Genomic DNA, 20,151 nt, shown 5'->3' on the forward strand with positions numbered 1-20,151 from the left:
CCTACCTGCATGACAAATAGCTCGAGAAATGCACATTTGCCACATCCTCACATTCAGTCCTCAATGTGACAGGAGCATCTACAATGTTTTGCATGCATACCTGAATCAGATGTTTGAAGCGAGGGACTCGTCTGCCATTTACTTATCAGGTATTTTGCTAGACAGCATCTTAAAAAGTAGAGACATCACCTTGCCAACAAAGGTCCGTATAGTAAAAGCTATGGTTTTCCCAGTAGTGATGTATGGAAGTGAGAGCTGGACCATAAAGAAGGCTGATCACCGAAGAATTGATGCTTTTGAATTATGGTGCTGGAGGAGACTCTTGAGAGTCCCATGGACTGCAAGAAGATCAAACCTCTCTATTCTTAAGGAAATCAGCCCTGAGTGCTCACTGGAAGGACAGATCCTGAAGCTGAGGCTCCAATACTTTGGCCACCTCATGAGAAGAGAAGACTCCTTGGAAAAGACCCTGATGTTGGGAAAGATGGAGGGCACAAGGAGAAGAGGACGACAGAGGACGTGATGGTTGGATAGTGTTCTTGAAGCTACTAGCATGAGTTTGACCAAACTGTGGGAGGCAGTGGAAGACAGGAGTCCCTGGCCTGCTCTGGTCCATGGGGTCACAAAGAGTCGGACACGACTAAACAACAATTTTGCTGTACTCAATGTGGCCCACAGCAGTCTGCCTAGCCAGACTCCACGGGACTACTGCACACACCTTTCCCCTTCCATTTAAATGCCTCCTTCTGCACTGCATCTCCAGGGTCCTAGAATCATGGAATCGTAGAGTTAGAAAGGACCGTGGGAATCTTCTGGTCCAACTCCCTGCAATGCAGGAATCTTTTGCCCAATGTGGGGCTGAAACCCCATGACTCTGAGATTAAGAGATTGGAGATCTCTATCAGCAGTTTGCAGCCACAGGAGGAAAGAAGGTTGTAAACAGTAAGAGCTGTTCGACAGTGGAATTTGCTGCCAAGGAGTGTGGTGGAGTCTCCTACTTTGGAGGTCTTTAAGCAGAGGCTTGACAACCATATGTCAGGAGTGCTCTGAGGGTGTTTCCTGCTTGGCAGGGGCTTGGACTCGATGGCCCTTGTGGTCTCATCCAACTCTATGATTCTATGATTCTACGAAATGCGGATGGCAACACTGGCTGACGGCACATGGTCTGTAGGAAAAGGAGGCTTGGGTAACAGGGCTGTTGGGTCTGGCAGGGTAGGAGAGCAACTCTTCTGGCATGTCAGATTATTTCAGCACAGGGGAAGGAGGCTGCAAAAACTGTCAGCAGTTTCAGCGGGGAGGTGCAGGTAAATCTCGTTTCCCAGAATAAGGCTCTCTAGACTGGACTGACTAGCTCAGTTGGTTAGAGCATGGTGCCAATAACACCAAGGTTGCAAGTTTGAGCCCTGTATGGGATCGCTGCATATTCCTGCATTTGAGGGAGTTGGAAGGATTCTACTGTACAGTGGTACCTTGGGTTACAGACGTTTCAGGTTACAGACGTTTCAGGTTACAGATGCTTCAGGTTACAGACTCCACTAACCCAGAAATAGTACCTTGGGTTCAGAACTTTGCTTCAGGATGAAAACAGAAATCACACGGCGGTGGCGCGGAGGCAGCGGGAGGCCTCATTAGCTAAAGTGGTGCTTCAGGTTAAGAACAGTTTCAGGTTAAGAACGGACCCCCAGAACGAATTAAGTTCTTAACCCAAGGTACCACTGTATGTTGTTTTGAGTATCTGACTGTTAGCCACCCTGACAGGGCACAGTGGGAGCTGTAGCTGGAGTCTAATAACTTCTGAAGGGCCACAAGTCCCCCTTCCCTGCCCTCAGGGAGGGAAATGAGCAGATTCCTGTACCTGATGCCTACTCAGATTCTAGCTGTCTCAGTGTACAGTGGGAGGGCACAAACAAAAAAACAGGAGCAGATCTAAAAATGCTTGGATCAAGAGGTCAATGCTGTGGGAGAGAGCAAGAGCAAAACTGGGTTGAACAACGTTCAGATTTACCTGTGCGACAGGTGACATCCAACCCCTTTAAAACAGTTAACGAAGTTTCCAGCTGCAGGGCGGCAGAATTTGCTGGTTTGGTCCTGTGGCCTTAGTTTGCATGAGAAATGAACATGCGAGTAGTGTGGTCAGTTTCAGTGGCTCAACGGCATCAAACTTGCTGGAATAAGCACAGTTCAGAGGTGAGTTTGCGGGGAGTTACCTGTAGAGGAAAAAGTGTAGCTTGTGGGAGAAGAATATGCCCACCAACTAGGCTTTACTTGTGGGGCTCTATTGTCCACGACTCTGACTTTAGAGGTTTTGAGCAGTGTATCCTAAGCATATCAGAGTGTTGGGACCTGGATCAGAGAGACCTAAATTCATGTCCTGTTCGCAGGATGGCCTTGAGCAAGCAAGCCCCTCTCTGTTTAGCCTACTCACAGGGTTGTTCTGAGAATTCAAAAAATCGTCAACTGCATGTATGCTTCTGCTAATTCTTAACACCACCCCACCTCTGCTGGAATTGTGATAACAGATGCTTCTGTTACGTATTATTTGATTGTTTATCTGCCAGTTTTATTCTTGCTTTTACTCTGGTTTTGTAAGCCTGGAAATGCTATTGCCCTGAAGGGCAGGGTGTGTGTGTGTGTGTGTGTGTGTGTGTGTGATTCTTTAGCTAAAATTCCTGCAAGGGGTTGGAGGAGATGACTCTTTGGGTCCCTTCCAATTCTACAATTCTATGAACAGAGGGGGAAAGAGAGGGGGAATGAGGCATATTTGTGTGCATGGTTCTTTGGGGATCGTATGGAAGTCAAGACAGATGAGACAGCAGCTCCATCATTAGACAGAGGGATCCCTCCAGATGCCCTGCTTGTTGCATGTACAACCTGATTTGCTTGCGCAGAGTTTATGCAGAAGTTAGACTGTGTCTGGTCTTTATTCTGCATTTGTCCTGGTTTATTTGCAGGGAGGAAATATGACAATGGACAGTCATCCTGATTTGCTTTCAGGGTGTTAGCACATCTTCCCGCTAAACATTTGTTCATTCCACACGTTTCGATGCATCTACCTTTCACTTTCCATGCCACAAAAAGCCTGGTACTGTTGTTGTTGTTTTTTTAAAAAAAGATTTGTTGTACTAAGGCCTCTGAGAACCTCAATGCACTTTAAAAGTGCAGACTTAAAGTTCTGCTATGTGATTGGATCACTTCTGAGCCCCACAAAAAAGTGGTAGGGGAGCCTTGAGGTTCCTTCAGTTTGTTTTAGTCAGAGAACCAGAGATCCCCAAAGGCTTGATGAAGAAAAGCAAGGATTGCCACTTTTTTCCTATCTGCCCGGCTCCCATGCAGCTTTTACCAGATGCACGACATATAAAGAAATTAAGCAAGGGAAGCTTTTCACGGCATAGACACAAATTAAAGCCATGGTTATAAGGTCATGGCACCCATCTCCTAGTTGATCTTTCTTGAACCGTATTTCTCAGAACTGATGATGGTGCTTTGGTGAGGTCTACTTGTTCCCTTTCATTCATTGTATTACTTCTACAATGTCATCACACATGACACCTATTAGCGTTTCATAGGCAGACTAGTCTCAGCTCCCAAGGAGCTTACAGTCTAAAGCAGATAAAAGGGAAAACAATGGAGTGGGAGACAAAGGCTGGGGAGGGATGAACGCACCTCTCTGCTTACTGTGCCTTACTCTCTCCTGTGCGGAAATGTATGCAGCTCTCTGTCTCCGTTGAGCTACGGATCAGCTTTGCCCTGTAGCGAAGTTGTGTCTGCCTGCTTGCTTTGCCATGTGCCCTGCTTCCTATTCTGTGCACGATGCGCTGAGTAAACTTGCTCCCTCGGCTCATTGTGCGATTAGCCTTGCATTCATCATTTGCCGGAATCAGCAGAATCAGTCATGTTCATAGGCTGAATATGGAATGGGAAGTAGAGAGCAAAAACTTCTGATTTGAGGTTCCCACATATGATCTGCTGGCAAGTCCTGATGCTATAGGTGACGCTCCCTTCCCTGCCTATTCCCCTTTCATATCTGGGCTGTCAGCTGGAGGTGGTGTAAGCGGCGGTCTTCTGATCACTGCATTTTTGTTCAGAGGCCTCCGTTTGTATTTTAATAACGCTGATGAAGCTAGTTTTGAAGCTGCACAGAATTCTTCCGTTGAAAAAAGAGTGCTGTGTAGCCTGAAAACTTGCCAACAAACCAGCAAAGGGTACGTTATCACCACCTGCCCCTTTTTGTCAAATTTCCTGGCTTTGCCAGGTGCCAATGTGGCCTGGCTGGATTCATAGGTGTTCAAAGTACCTTGAAACTGCTGCAAGCCTCGCCACTGGCTCCTAGTACACACCTCCCTCTCTCCCCTGCACTGAGACCAATTTGTTTTTAAGTGTGGGTGTTCTAGAGAGGTGTGATGGATTCCTACACTCTCTTTTACCAGAGCAAGAGATCCAGTCATGCTGAGTCATGGTAGGTTTATTGACTCACTTATGCAGAGGCTGCTGCCTTGAAGCATCTGCTGACGGAGCCGTGAAGAGCTGATGGAAATGGCCCTCATCTTGGTTAGCAAAAGGAGGCACTGACTGCTAGGACTCAGCAGGCCAGCAGGATGCAGTACTCATATTCACACAAGTGATGGAGGAGGAGGAGGTGCACCTACATGCCACTCTTGTTCTGGACTTCCAGACCCAGTGGCGTAGCGTGGGGGGTGCAGGGGGGCCGGCCGCACCGAGCGCAACATCTGGGGGTTAGGGTTAGGGGGCGCAAATTACTTGCCTTGCCCTGGGTGCTGACAACCCACGCTACGCCACTGTGTCCCTGTTTTCCAGGGACAGTCCTGGATTTACAGTGCTCATCCCAGTTTCTGATTTGATCCCGGAATTTCCCACTTTTCCTTAAAGGTAAAGGGACCCCTGACCGTTAAGTCCAGCCTGATCCAGTAGGCTCCTCTTATGATCTTAAGGCACAAGGCGGCAGATCCATTGAAGGAAACAACTCTCTTGTTCTCTCCCATAACCTCTGCGTCCTCCAGGTAAGTTGACTGGCCAGTCTGCTTAGGACAGAGGAAAGGGAGGGTGTTTTCATAAAATGCATAGTTGGCATATGTAATTCATTGCTAAGATAGGATGATGCTCACTAGCTAGAAGATAAGTAGCTTACACATGCACTTCTTACATAAAGAAGAGTGGGGGGACCATGTTTATTTCACTCCATTAATTTAGGCCACAATCCTGTATACACTTACCTGCGAGTAAGTCCTACTGCATATCATCTGTTGGTTAGAGTGTGGTGCTGATCATGCCAAGGTCAGTGCCCATATAAAACAGCTTTATATTCTTGCATTGCAAGGGGGTTGGACTAGATGATCCTCGGTAAAGGTAAAGGTAAAGGGACCCCTGACCGCTAAGTCCAGTCGCGGACGACTCTGGGGTTGCGGTGCTCATCTTGCTTTACTGGCCGAGGGAGCCAGTGTTTGTCCGCAGACAGCTTCCGGGTCATGTGGCCAGCATGACTAAGCCGCTTCTGGTGAAACCAGAGCAGCGCACGGAAACGCCGTTTACCTTCCTGCTGGAGCGGTACCTATTTATCTACTTGCACTCTGACATGCTTTCATCCCTATTTTCGTTGGAGAAATGTTGGAGGGTATGGGCTTCTAATTTTGACCACTACTGAGTTTTCTCTGAGGACAAGGCTGCAGGGCAATCAGGGATGCTTGTCAGTTTCAGTTTCTGAATCCCTGTCCACAATTTTCTTGTATACAGTGTTGTATGCATGTTTTTGCAAAGCAGTTCCCCCTGATATAATGCATGTTTGTATGGCATTTTCACAAATGCATACATTTACGAGTGCACTTTATACTAGCATATGTATGTTGGTACACCTGACTTGGCTGGAGGACCGCAGTGCAAAATTCAGACTGCAAATTTCGAAGGATAGCCACTTTTTGGTTCGTATCACAGCAGGGTCTCAATGCAGAATCTTAACACACAAGGCGGGATATATTTCTCAGCGTGGCTTACTGTCAAGTAAGCTTGCATGCAGTTTGACTGCATGGAGATGCAGGACTGTCTTTGCCGAAGAATTAGACCTTATGGAGAGTCTTAAAGGAGACAGTGGAGGCAGCCTGATGAGTCACAAAAGAGGAGACTTGGGCGTCCAGAGCTGATTTTGACCCACGAGTCCTGGGATAACTGAGAAGCACTTACAAACCTATTTTCTAGAGTTGCCTGAGCTCCTAGCTACATGCTATGCAGTTGTTGTTATTATTATTTATTAAATTTGTATACTGCTCTTCATCCCAAAATCACAGGGTGTTTCACAGCATAAAACTACAAAACGAGAACACAAAATACATAACAAAACAAAGGCAAACCTTTGTCCTCTCTCACAAACACATTTAAAATGCCATAGAATGTTAATCAGCCAAAGGCCTGTTTATAGAGAAATGTTTTTGCCTGATGCCTAAAGTTATGTAATGAAGGTGCCAGGTGGACTTCCTTGGGGAGAGCATTCCACAAACGGAGAGCCACCACAGAAAAGGCCTGTCCTTGTGTTGCCATGCTCTGGACCTCTTGTGGAGGAGGCACACAAAGTAGGACCTCAGATCACAGGTTCCAGATTGGTTCATATGGGGAGAGGTGGTCCTTGACGTATTGTGATCCTGAGCTGTTTAAAGCTTTATAGGTCACATCCAGCACTTTGAATAGGGCCCAGTGTAGTTGGACCAGGATCGGTGTAACATGTTCAAACTGTCTTGCACTGGTGAGCAACCTGGCTACGTACCGAACTCTGCACCAGGTGAAGTTTCCGAACCGTCTTCAGAGGCAGCCCTATGTACGTATATGTATGTGCCAGAAGGAATGTTTTTAAGGGTATGCATTTGGAAGACCACTGGTCTGAGGTGTGGGGAGGCGGGGAGAATTTGGGGTTGAGAAGGAGTGGACACCATCTCCCTACACCACTTCCCATTTTCAATTCCCTTTTCTGAAGAAGCTGTTACCTTACCAGAAGAGCAAATATCTAGATTTTGTTGCCTACATACCTGGCTGCATGCATACCATACATTTAAAGCACATGGCTTCCCACAAGGAATTACAGGAATGGTTGTTTGTTAAGGGTGCTGGGAATTGTAGCGCAGTGAAGGGTAAGCTACAGTTCCCTGGATTCTTTGGGGGAAGTCACAGACTTGTATACATTTTTATTGACTTTCTGTCCTGCCCTTCCTCCCAAAGGAACCCAAGGCACCAAACACATCCACATTTTTTTAAAAAAATAAACCTAAAACATTCTATTATTATTTTTTTATAATATTTTATTAAGTTTTATCCATAAAAAAGTTTAGAGAAATACAAAAAAATGAAAAAGATACAAAATTACAAAATACAGAAATACAGACATTAAACACAAAAAAGAAAAGAATAAAAACACATATAAAAAGACAAAAATTCCTTCTTTCTTAATTTCTCCTCTTTGATTAACTTATTTTCCTGACTCCCTCACGTCTCCCATTTTTGTATCCGTTTTAAAAGTTACTTCAGCAAATTCATGTCCTGTTAGTCTATCTATTTATTAATCCAATCTTGCATTTTACCTTGTTGCTGAAACCCCTGCAATTTCATTTCAATGTCCTCAACATTCAAAAATTTTACAATATTTCTGCAAATACATTTTAAATTTCCTCCAGTCTTCTTCCACCAACTCTTCTCCCTGATCTTGGATTCTGCCAGTCATTTCCGCCATCTCTTTTTTTTTTATAATAATATTTTATTAAGATTTTCCAAAGAGTTAACAAAAAACAACAAAAATCAGAAAAAAACAAACAACAAACATCAAGAATTCAAACAAAGAAACAAAAAAAGAAGAAAAATACAAAAGAAAAATTTAGCATAAAAAAACACTTTTATATTAATAACTTTCAAAACCTTATTCTCTCTGCTTCCACCCGCCTTTCCTTCTTGTATTCTACTTTAGAAGTTAGTTCAGCAAGATCATTTAATATTCATTTTAGACCTTTATCCCTCCCTTTATAATCTTATTTATCTTAATCGCTAGAACCCCTTCGTTTAATTTTCAGAGCCTTCAACATTCATAAATTTTACAATATTTTTGTAGGTAAACTTTAAACTTCTTCCAGTCCTCTTCCATCTGCTCCTCTCCTTGATCTCGGATTCTGCCGGTCATCTCTGACAGTTCCATATAGTCTATCACATTTCCGCCATCTCCATGTAGTCTATTAGTTGCATCTGCCATTCTTCCAATAAACCTAAAACATTCTAAAACAGTTAAGAACATCTATAAACAGTTTAAAACATTCCGAAAGTAGTTAAGATTATTTCATGCCGTGATCTCAAGGTTGCCAGGATTGGAGTTCTTCAGCCACCAAACGCCTGAGTAAACAGAAATAGTTTCAGATTCCTCTGTAAAGTTAATAATGTTGAAGACAAAAACATACCATTAGGGAAGGAATTCCACAAGCAGGGAACTACCACCAAAAAGTCCCTGTCACGGGTCAACACCAGCTGGGCAGCACCACCAAAAAAGCTTCACTTGCCAAACGTACGGTCTGAGATGGTTGATACTGGGGAAGGTGGACTTTTGGGTACTTGTGTCTCAAGCCAATTAGGGCTTTATATGCTACTACTAACATCTTTAATTGGGTCCAGTAGTTCACTGGCAACCTGTGACATATGATCTCATCAGGCTGCTCCACTTACCAACCTAGTACAGTTGTACCTTGGAAGTCAAACGGAATCTGATCGACTTCCAAAACATTCGGAAACCAAAGTACAGCTTCTGATTGGCTGCAGAAAGCTCCTGGAGCCAATCAGAAGCCACGGAAGCCCCGTCAGATGTTTGGCTTCCAAAAGAGCATTAAAAAACCAGAAAACTCACTTCTGGGTTTTGATCATTTGGGAGCCAATTTGTTTGGGAGTTTGAAATCCAAGTTACGACTGTAGTCTCATTCCGCACTGGCAGCAGCCTCTGGACCGTCTTCAAGGGCAGCCCCACATTACAGTAGCCCACACATTACGGTAGTCCAAGCAGGACTAGGGCATGGACAACTGAAGCCAGGCTATCCCATTCTAGGAGTATTTGTAGCTAGGGAAGAACTTAAGCAACCCAGTCAGATGGGCAGGATACAAATAATGTTGTTGCTGTTGATAATAGTAATAGTAGTAATAATAATAATAATAATAATAATAATAATAATAATAATAATAATAATAATAATAAATTTAATAACTTTTAGCCACAAAGCCACCTGAGACTCCAGTGACAAGTTGGAATGCTCCCAGATTATGAACTTCTTGCTTCTGGAGGAGTGCAATCCCTTCCAGAGCAAGTCGTAGGCCTAATTTCCACTTGCAGGAAACACCCTGTTTTAAGGGCACCTATCCATCAATGTTTCTAGAATCTGTCAAACACCTTCATATCCTCTCCTGATTACAATGGAATGCTGAGATAGAGCTGTCGAAGACGGAGTTCTGCTGTTAGGCAGATTCAGCACAGGTTGGGCAAATTTATGGGGACTGGGAAAGCTGTGAGTAGCTAGGATTGGAACAGGAGCTTCAGAGTCCATGTACATTGCAGGGGATGAACACTCATCCTCGCCACATGCTGCTTGCAAGTACCTAATGCAAGGATTCTTAGCCGAGGGTGCCTGGGTGTTGGTAGACTGTAGTTTCAGCCAGGCTGGACCTGTGGATAGGGAGCTGGGCTGGATGGAGCCATTGCTCTGAACTAGCAAAGCACTTCTCATGTTCTTAAGCGTGTGGCAATCACACCTCAGTCTGGACATGCTGTGATGTTCCTGATTATTCAGATCTTCCCCAGGTGCTATAACAGTGGATCTGTCATGTACCAAAGGGGAAACAGCGTCATTATGCAGTACATGGGCTGACTTTTGCTCCCTGGCTTTAAGAATTATTATGTACAGCTAGCTACATTTGCAGAAGGGGGTGGGGTGGGGAGAGATAACATGGGTATTAAGTCTGCACTTATCTCAGGAGGCGGCTGTGAGTGTTGCAATTAAGTGTGGCTTTTGAAAGCATGTCTGCACCTGTCTTTGTGCACGAGTTGACATACAAGCTGGTAGTTTTGAATGGCACTTAGCTACTCAGCTTATTGAGATGACGGACGCGTTTGGCTGTTGATTTGAAAACAACAACAACAACAGCAAACCGAGAAATTGCCAAAAAGAAAATGCCTCAAATGATCAAAATCTTTGCTGGGATCCCACACTGAGCCGGCAAACTTCTTAGGCTGCGTTCTTCAAACAAGAGGTTATGCCACTCAAATGCACAATAAACCGTTTATACCTTTTCTTGTGTTCTTATTCTTCTGTTCTCACAGTGGGCTGATTCACAGGACCACATTGGAGGCAGATGAATAACCACATGGCAAATTTCTGCCTCAGTACTCTTATGATAAAATGGGGCGGGGAGATAATAGTCTCCCACATAGTAAAAGCACATGTTTTAGAGCACTTGTGAAATAAGTGTCTGTGCTCACAGGTGATCTCAGCTCCCCCTTCCCCTTCCACAAACTATTAGCCCAGGGGTGGGGTAGTGGAGCCTCCACTGATGTTAACAGATTTTTCTTCTTTTGAGGCCAAGAGAAATGCAGGGCTGACATTTGTCAGGGTCGTGACAGGGAAGAAATTGGTTAAATTTCCCCTCTGAACATATTGCTGTCTTAATGACAACCTGCCCTCCCCCCACGCATACAGGGTGTGCTGCTGTTAGTGATATTTATTTTTTATTTTTTAAATAACCTGGTCTTAATGCATAGTTAGCACTCAGATTTCAGCTTTATTTCCTGGGCAGAAATCAACAAATTAAATTTTTGTCTCATCACTGCATCATTGGCATGCTGTCAAATAGCTGTTAGTGGCACAATCTGGTGGGAATCCTACCTGACGGAAGAGAGTGCAGTTGGAATAGTAGTAGTAGTAGTAGTAGTAATAATAATAATAATAATAATAATAATAATAATAATAATAATAATTTATTATTTATACCCCGCCCATTGGCTGGGTTTCCCCAGCCACTCTGGGCGGCTTCCAACAGAACACTAAATACAATAACCTATTAAAACATTAAAAGCTTCCCTAAACTTTTAGATGTCTTCTAAAAGTTTGGTAGTTATTTTTCTCTTTGACATCTGGTGGGAGGGCGTTCCACAGGGCGGGTGCCACTACCGAGAAGGCCCTCTGCCTGGTTCCCTGTAACTTGGCTTCTCGTAGCGAGGGAACCGCCAGAAGGCCCTCGGCGCTGAACCTCAGTGTCCGGGCAGAATGATGGAGGTGGAGACACTCTTTTATAATCCTTTATACCGGTAATAACCAAACTTTTTTGTGTGTATGTGAACCTTACAAGAGCAGGGTAGTCTCCACCGCTTCCCATCAGGAAGGATTATTTTGACTCCATGGCTTTGCAGAGCATTCAGCTGCTGGGGGTGGGAGCTGAATACTTAATTTACGAGGAAAGTATGAGTAAGTGTTCCTAGGTCTAATTCTGAAGCACAAGTGAAAGTGGATGTGAAGAAAGCTTTTATCAACTACATGGATACACTAACTGCACCCCTTCCTGGAGGACTAGGACCACGCTTTGGTAAAACAGGGGATTGACTACTGCAGTGCACTTTATGTGGGGCTGCCCTTGATTACTGTTAAGAAAGCAGAGCTAATGCAGAATGTTGTGGCCCTCCAGTTAACTTGTGTAAGTTGCTGAAAGCAGATAAGAATGTTGTTGCATTCGTTTCACTGGCTTTCTGTTTGCTTCTTCTCATGAGGCAAGGTGCTGCTTATTTGCTGTGAAAGTTTACACGAGCTGCATACCTAAGCAAGTGTCTTCTTCCATACGAACCCACATAAGCAAATAAAGATTTTCATGAAGGCCTTACTCAGAGTGCTTTCTGCCTGCGAAATGAAATCTATTATATCACATGGCCTTTTTTGCTGTGGCACCCCAGCTGTGGAATTCTCTTCCCAAGACGTCCTACCTGCAAGGGCTGGAAACCTTCCTGATGCTGCTGGACTCTAAATCATCCCTGCCCACTGGCTAAAGTGGCTGAGGCTGATGGGACTTGGAGTCCAACAACATCTGGAGGACCACAGGTTACCTCTCCATCCATGTATTTTTAATCTTTTGTTGGAAGCTGCCCAGAGTGGCTGGGGAAACCCAGCCAGATGGGCAGCCTATAAATAATAATAAATAATAATAATAATAATCCCTGCCCTGCCGCATGTCATTTTAGAAGGATGGCGATTGCTCGATTGTTTCAGCAGGATTTCATCAGTCAATCAGAGTCAGTTACCAATGGTGTTTCGTCGTGGTTTAGGCTGCTTTTTTTTAAAAAAAACCATAGCCTATTTGTTTGCTACCTTGCACCTCCTTTTTTGGAGAGTAAAGATAGAAAACCATCACTGCGATGCATGCCCTGATACCCCTACACAGAGCCCTGTTTGTTTAGCCGCAGCCTTTGAGAGAGAGCTGCTCCACGCCCTGCCCCCACACCCCCGCCATATTCCTGCCCAAGCCTGCTGCTCCACGTCAGAGCAGTTTCCACACCTTTCCCCCAAGCCTGTCCCACGCTGGAGCCCTTTCCCACTTCTGCCCAAGCCAGCACCTTCTCACGAGACAGGGGAGAAGATGTGGAAGGAGCTAACGCACCTCTCCTACGACATAGGTGAGTTGAGATTTTCGTGTTAGATCCAACTCCTGTTCAGGAAAGTCGGAGGCGCTGAGCCAGTTGCTTCTAACCTCCCATCTGAAGTAGAGTTCTTTGTAAGCGAAAGGCTTCTCTCACCTTCCTTTGCTATAAAAAGCAAGCTTCATACTTGATTGGTGCTGTGTTACAGGACTTCAGCAGGCATAGGCAAGATAATTGTGGGGCTTTAAGGAGGTGGGTACTTTCTAATAACCAGCATGGAATGGGTGCTTGTCCACACGCCTCTTAAGGGCTGAACCACTTGTGTATGTGTGCCAGAGTCTCATCACTTTGTGTTGATACATCTCAACTTGTGAATGCTCTCCCTTGGAAAGGGATTTGAGAACCCCGTGGGTCTTCTTTGAGTAGAACTAGGAGAACAACCCAATGTATGGATGAAGGTAGAATCTCAGATGCTAATAGCAAGTTCATTCTCCAAGTGTGGCTCCGTCTGTAGTCTCCAAAGGCACCACCCACATCCCAGAGGGAGGTATCAGCAGCCTTGAGGAAATCCCAGGGTTTGCAGAAGTTCAAAAAATCTTTAGGGGAACAGAACTTCTAAGAGAGGGAAATAATAATAAAGAAAAGCCAGGCTGATGAGAATCGAGCACACTAAGTGAACATAGAAATGTAGATGGATTGTTAGAAAGAGGGAGGGGAACAGAGGCAGTAGGAATGGATTATCCTGAAAAGGGGCACGGCTGGCTGGCTGGCTCCACGCGGCAACGCTTTGCTACTAGCACCACTTGGAAAATTAAAAAAGAAAGGAAAACGAAAACCTCTTGTGGTTGATTATTCTGTAATGACTCTTCCGCAAGTGCAGGATATCTCTGGATATTTCTGTATTCATCAAGTAGGGTGGTCAACTTTCTTTCCTGGCCTTCCTCCAATGCCTTTAACAACTCGATAGCAAAAGAGAAACTTAGCAGGGGAAGCTTTCTCCATCACCGCACCTGCACTCTGCTGAAAAGCTCCGGCTGCTGTATTTCTGCTTGTCAGGCAGTTGTTAAAAATCAGGAGAGCCTTGCCAGGAAAAAAAGCTGGCAGTCCTATTGTTGAGCAGCAATGGATATTTTTGTGCAAATTAACCCTAAGAATCATACATATCCATGACTATTCAGGGCATGCCTAGATACTGTTCTGGCAGTAAGCGGCATGCAAATACAGGATGCCAACGATGAGCTGTATATGTGGGGGTTTGGTGAGGAGTTTCAGCGTTTCCTGTACTTGACAGTGTTTCATCCCATACTGGTCTTCTCTCTCTCAGTCCTCACAGCCAATAGGAACCTGACTGGATATGTAGCTCTTAAGGAGGTTGGTGCAGACTGTGTTAATTGGATCAGACAGAGACCTTGGACAAGAGGCTCAGGGTCCCCCCCCCCTCACCAGCCTGTCAAAGGCAATGCAGCAAGCAGGAGAAAAGATCTTTGACTTGTCTGTGCCCTATACTCCCCTGCCCTCGAGGATTAGACATGCTCATCAGACGTGCTGTCTACAAAGGGTTTTTCCATGCTCCACAGTAACATCTACCTGGTGCATGTGGGCGGCAGCTTCTCTTGGATTAGCATTAGCATATTAGCACCCTAATACACGTTTTCTGGCCATGGAGAACCTGTGGCCCTCCCAGAGGCTGAGCAAGGTAGGGGTGGTGGGGGCCGGTTGACCCTGGTGTCATCCCTGGGGCGGGGGTTGACATTGCCGCTGGTGGTGCCCCTCCGGGATGCTACCTGCTGCCGGCGCCCTCCCCCTGGGGACACACGCCACCGCTAGCTCTGGCTCTGCCCATCCCTGGGTGCATTTTCCCAGGTGCCCAAAAGGCTTCCTCTGCCACTGGGCCCTCCAGACGTTGTTGGACTCCCAACTCCATCAGCCACAACGGGAATCAGTCCAGCAACATCGGGAAGGTCACAGGTCCCAACTCCTTGTATGCGTTGCACCAACATGGCTACCAATTTTGGAAAGCCCCCCCCCCTCCCCAGAACAGTCGGATCATCCATATTTATTTTTGTGGGTGCTTCCAAGTCTTATACAGTGGGGAGCACTATTCTCAGGGGCATCCCCATGACAAATGCAACAGGTACTTCGTGCCTCAGACAGGAAGAACAGCCTCACTCCTTGTGGCAGACTAAAGGACCCTCAAGCAGACTGGCATTCTGTCTCCAAGTGAGCCCAGCCATAGGCACCTGAGAAGTTCATAAGCAAAGTTATGACAGAGGATGCCATCTCTACTCATTATCAAAGAGGTATGGCTTCATTTTGATACCAGAGCCAAAAGCTGTTTATCCTCCACCTACTTGATTGACTAATACTGTATGTTCTTAAGCAGTCACAAGGTGTGGCGAAGACACAGGCCATCATCCCATCTTGTGGCAATGAATTCCACAAGTGAATGAGCAAAGGTGTGAAGTAATTTAAATGTTGCTTATGTAATTTGTAGAACATTGTGTTTGTTCTGTGCATATAATATTCCAGCTGCTATTGTCACATACGTAAATAGTTTGGTCATCTTTGGACTTACTTGCTAATACACCCCTAAGCTGCCTACAAACTCATTCTGAAGCCTGCAGTGCTACGGGGCTTCAAGATGCATAGCCCTCCTGCCCGCCCTCATTTGCAGAATAGTAAAAATGCAAGTTTTATATGTAAAAGGTGCGATTTTCAAAACGCCGGGAGATTGCAAAATCCACCTTTCCTTGGCACGGAATTTAGAAATCATGCTGCTGCTGATAATGATAATAGTCATATTTTAGCATTCTCCACCATGGGCCCTCCAACTTAACCCTGCTGCTCAGGCAGAGATATTCCTGGACCCCTTTCTCTCCCCCCCCAACGCTCTGGCGGCGCTTTTTCGCCAGAAGTGAAGGCGCGCAAAGAAAGCACCGGCCTGCAGAAAGCGTCCCCGCTTCGTCGCGGCGCGCGGGCTGCTGTCCTGCCACGCCAGGTGTGTGCGCGCGTGCGTGCGTTCGTGCGCGCGCGCGCTGGTTCTGACGACCCGGCCGCCTCCTCGCGTCCCCCCTCAGCCCGGTTTTGGTGGCCGGGGAGGGGGGGGGCTCGCGGCGTGTCCCAGCGCGCGAGGCGCCCGAGAGGCGCCGAAGGTGGCGCGTTTCTACCTGCAGCTGCCACTGCGGAGAGAGCGCGCGTGGCGGGCCGGCTACGCAGACTTTGAGGGGCAGGAGGAGCGGGTCGAGGAGGGAGCCCTCCTCCCGCTCGAGGGCTTTGGCGCTGAGTGTGCGTGTGAGTGTTTTCGGCGAGTTGGCTCCGGCCCGCTCTCATTGGGCGCCCGCCTTTGCGCCGCGGCCAATGGCGAGCCGGAGAGGGCGCGCGCGAGCCGCCTGCCGGGGGGTGTAGAGCGGGGAGGGGGGGGGAGCGTGTGTGCTTCGCTGCGCTGACATTTTTTTGGCGATGCCTCCTGTTACTCCGGCTCTGCCGCTCGCCAGCCCTGCTGCAGCCGGCGCTGCTCCTGCGCCGGCGCTGCTGCTCCGGCCGCCGCCGCCACCGTTGCTGTCGTCCAACCCAGCTCGCTCCTAGCGCTGCTGCTGCCTCCGCCGCCACCACCACCAGCAGCAGCACCGCAGCGGACACGGGGGAGGCGGAGGCGGAGGAGGAAGAAGAGGAGGCGGCGGCAGCTGATCCTCTGCCTCGGCGGCTGCCTGCCATCCTGCTGCGCCGCTGCCAGACGTCAGGTGCTGCTCCGGCAGCGTGAGCTCAGCGGGGATGATCCTAGGTGAGTGACGCTGCTGCTGCCTCCTCCGGCTTCTGCACCTCCTTCCTGCCTTCCCGCCTGGGTCTCATTCACTTTTTTGCCCTGGGAATTCCCCCCCCCCCCGACACCCGTCCTGGGAAAAATCCCATACTTATTCCCAAGGCTCCGATCCCTCTCCGACCAACCCCTATGGAGAAGATCCCCCCCTCCATAAAAATTGGGATCTTTGGCTGCCTGGGATTCGCGAAACGAAATAGAGAGGGGGTGGGAAGGGGGCAATGTTCCCTATTCCTTAATTTCTCAGCCGTCCCAGTGATGCTGCATAGGGCACAATCTAGACTCGTCTCCCCAAGATCCGGATCGGGAAGGGACGACCGTGTGAATGCCGGGTTGCAGTGCCTCTCGGGTGACGAGTGAAGGGCAATGCTTGGAAGATCGTTCTGCTCGCTTTCGCCCTCTCACCCCATTAGAAAAGGGGTTTGTGGTATTACGAGGGAGCCCGTCACCTTCCTCCCATCTACCATTGCATCGCCCCCTTTCCCCCTCCCCAAACACAGCTCAGGTCTGCGTCACAAGGTGGAAGTTATTGAACTGTTCTGAACAGCGCTACTTGGGGCGGGGGGGGGGGAGAGAAGGAGGCACGAGGGCTGGCAATGCGGTGTCGGGAGCCGGGCGGGGGTGGGAAACACGGCAGAGGAAGGGGTGCATTGGGGCAAATGTGGGGGGACAAACTACCCCGGGGACAGAGACAGGGCAGCCAGCGATTGCCTCCCTTGCACACCCACGGAAACAGGGCACCCAGATCTCCAGCAAGTTGAGAAACACGACCCCCCCCCGACCTTTGCCTGGCTTATGGAGGGTCTCTCTGATGAGCTGACCCCACCACTGGGTTGTTTGCCCAGAAGCTGAAGAGGAGGGGTAGGGGGAGAGACAAGCTAGTTGCCAGGCAGGAGATATGGGGGGGGGGGGTTGAGAGAGAGAGAAAGGAAAGAGATGAGATGAATCCCTTATTCTGACAAACTGTCCAAAGCTTGAAGCATCAGTGTTGACCTAGATCTCTGTGCGTGAGTGGGGGGGGGGACGACGACTCAGAGGCTCCTCCTCCTCTCTCTTCCCTCCTTCACAGGCGCTTTCCTTTCCTGTTCCATGTGGGAGAAAGACAGGTCTGCTGTTTGAACCGGCTCCCCATCATAGGTGGGGCTGCTTAGCAAGGGGTCTTTTCCTTTCTCTTTCCAGGCCCCCTAACAGCAGTGTCATTGAGCTGAATGGTGGCTTGGTTGTTGAGCCATTGGGAACAAGGAACAGGAAGTGGGTTGAAGCTGAGAGCGGGGTTGCAGTCCTCTAACACGAGTTACTTTCCCTCTTTAGGTACCCTTGCGTACCTAAAGGAGGCGGTTAGGGAAAGGGACCCCTGACCATTAGGTCCAGTTGTGGCCGACTCTGGGGTTGCGGCGCTCATCTCGCTTTATTGGCCGAGGGAGCCAGCGTACAGCTTCCAGGCCATGTGGCCAGCATGACTAAGCCGCTTCTGGCGAACCAGAGGAGCGCATGGAAACACTGTTTACCTTCCCGCTGGATCAGTACCTATTTATCTACTTGCACTTTGACGTGCTTTCAAAGTGCTAGGTTGGCAGGAGCAGGGGCCGAGCAACGGGAGCTCACTCTGTCGCAGGGATTCGAACTGCCGACCTTCTGACCAGCAAGTCCTAGGCTCTGTGGTTTAACCCACAGTGCCACCCGTGAAAGGAGGAGGTTAAGGTCCTGCAAAAGGTGGCCTTCCTTCCCAAGCAAAAGGGGGGGGGGAGTTTTGATCTGTGTCAAATGCCTGTGAGTACATGATCCACGGTTCTGGGTTACTTAATCTGGGCCGAGGGACATGATGTTGTGAATGCAGTGAAAGAACAGCGCTCCCCACCACAAACATACATCTTGGCCAATCTGGAGGTACAGCTACGGTGCATAGATATATCCAGAGATGGACGTGCCCTTGGAGTTCCAAGCCGGAGCAGATCTAGGCTGCAGAGACAAGCTGGGCCAATGCCTTAGGTATATGTCTTAGCTATAGTAAAGTGCACTGAAAAGAGAGAGAGAGGGGGAAAGACTTCACTTTGAAGGAGGTGCACTTGTCCTCCGTTGAGTGATACCCCCCCACCCGCATTCCAGTAGACATAATTGAGAGCCTTCTTGATCGCCACTGCCTGGGGGCATAGATTCAGTTGTAAAAGAGAAGTGAGCAAAGAAGTGACAGACCTTACAAATGAAACTTGGGTGGGGGGGGGAGATATTGACTTGGTTATCTCTTGGGTCCTTTAATGTGCTCTTGTTATGCTGCTGAGCACAGGAGAGGGGTGGGGAGCAATGTTTTAATTTCCCTAAGCAAGAATCTTGAGCCAGGCCTGTTGGGCTGTGATCCGGTCTTATCGTCCCACACAAGGAAGACCTTGGGCAAAATAAAACACAACTAAAAGGGATAACGTCCAGCATGCCTGAGTGATGCCTTTCAGAACCCCATCCTTCTCCCAGTCGCTCTCCCCCCCCCCAATGACAACCTCCTATCCAGCTCTGTAAGTGCCCATCTTGACCTTGCAAAAATGCATGCGCTTTGGATTGCCTGTTGGCAAATCTCTCTTTACTAGCTGCCTGCCTGCTTTGCCTTGGCAAATGCAGGCATTCTCCCCACTCCACCCTGCCCCCCCCCCCGCACTCCAGCCCAAATTGGCCCCTGGCCTCTATTGCCTATGGCAGTGGTGTGGCCTGTCTCTTCCCACCGCCCCACCCCCCATCGCTATGGATCACAGTAGCTTCCCCTTTTCTGGATGTCTTGCATCTCACAAGGGTCCTGAGGAGGAACAAAGGTCTGACTTATGGGACTTTGCTGATCTGTGACCCATGTTGTTCAAGCCTGGCAGCCACTTGCCTACGTGTCTGACCTGATTCGTTGATAAAGGGGCTCGGTAACTCGGCCTTCCTTCCATTCACAGTCCTTGCACTTGCATCCTTCGGCTCCGCTGTTGCCTTTTAACTGATTTGGGAGAAGGGCTGTGCATGCAGGTACTTCTCCCTTTAGGACTGGGGAAGACTCCCTTCCTGAAACTCTGGGCAGCTGCTGCCAGTCAGTGCTGACAATACTGGTTTAGATGGACCAGTGGTCTGACTCAGAATAAATCAGCTTCCCTGTAAGAATCTGCCTCGGGGATTGAAAGGATTGGGAGGAGAGGGAAGGGACTGACTTTATCTCATTCTTGGGCCTCCAGGCAAGGCTTGGAGTTTGCTGGGGAAGCCCTCACCGCCTCTGGTCTGTGCTCACAGCCCTCCTTCTCTCTTGTTGTCTTTCCCCTTACGCTTCCTTGCCTATTTCTAATTCTCCACTATGTCCTAAACTTCCCTCCCCTTTCCTCACTTTCTCTTTTCTGTATCCATCTGTCTCTCTGCTCCAGCTCTGGGTTTCATGCTGCCGGGTAGCTTGTGTGTGTGAGACATGGAATCGGGCCAGAGTCCCAGGTATTTCCCAGGTAGGTGCCAGACTTGCCTCTGGGGTGGGAAATGCCGCACAAAGATTCCATGGCACGGCCCTGTGGCCTGTGACTTGGTTTTGTTTCAGCTCCGGCTAATGCAGTTCCACTTACTGATCTGGGCTGGAGAACCCGTGGCTCTTTAAGATGTTGGGCACCACCTCCCATCCATCCCCCTGCTTGTATGGCCAGGGGAGATAGGAGTTGTGGTCTACAAACACCTGGCGGATGACAGGTTC

At 48.1% G+C, this 20,151-nt stretch overlaps 1 protein-coding gene across 5 annotated transcripts in view; it reads left to right on the forward strand.

The window, feature by feature from the left end:
* Positions 1 to 20,151, forward strand: part of ZNF385A (zinc finger protein 385A) — a 210,672-nt gene that overhangs the window by 40,641 nt on the left and 149,880 nt on the right. Inside the window, exon 1 of one of the 5 annotated variants that reach the window (XM_082212626.1) lies at positions 12,408 to 12,676. The exons of 1 other annotated variant lie outside the window; for it this stretch is intronic. In XM_082212626.1, the coding sequence (XP_082068752.1) occupies positions 12,640 to 12,676 (37 nt within the window). In that variant the 5' untranslated portion in view covers positions 12,408 to 12,639. Of the gene's footprint in view, positions 1 to 12,407; positions 12,677 to 16,094; positions 16,422 to 20,151 lie in introns of those variants that run through there. 3 more of the 5 variants (XM_082212624.1, XM_082212631.1, XM_082212629.1) reach the window with 3 other exon arrangements.

Source organism: Podarcis vaucheri (genome assembly GCF_965113315.1).
Source record: "Podarcis vaucheri genome assembly, chromosome: 2".
Classification (NCBI taxonomy): Eukaryota; Metazoa; Chordata; class Lepidosauria; order Squamata; family Lacertidae; genus Podarcis; species Podarcis vaucheri.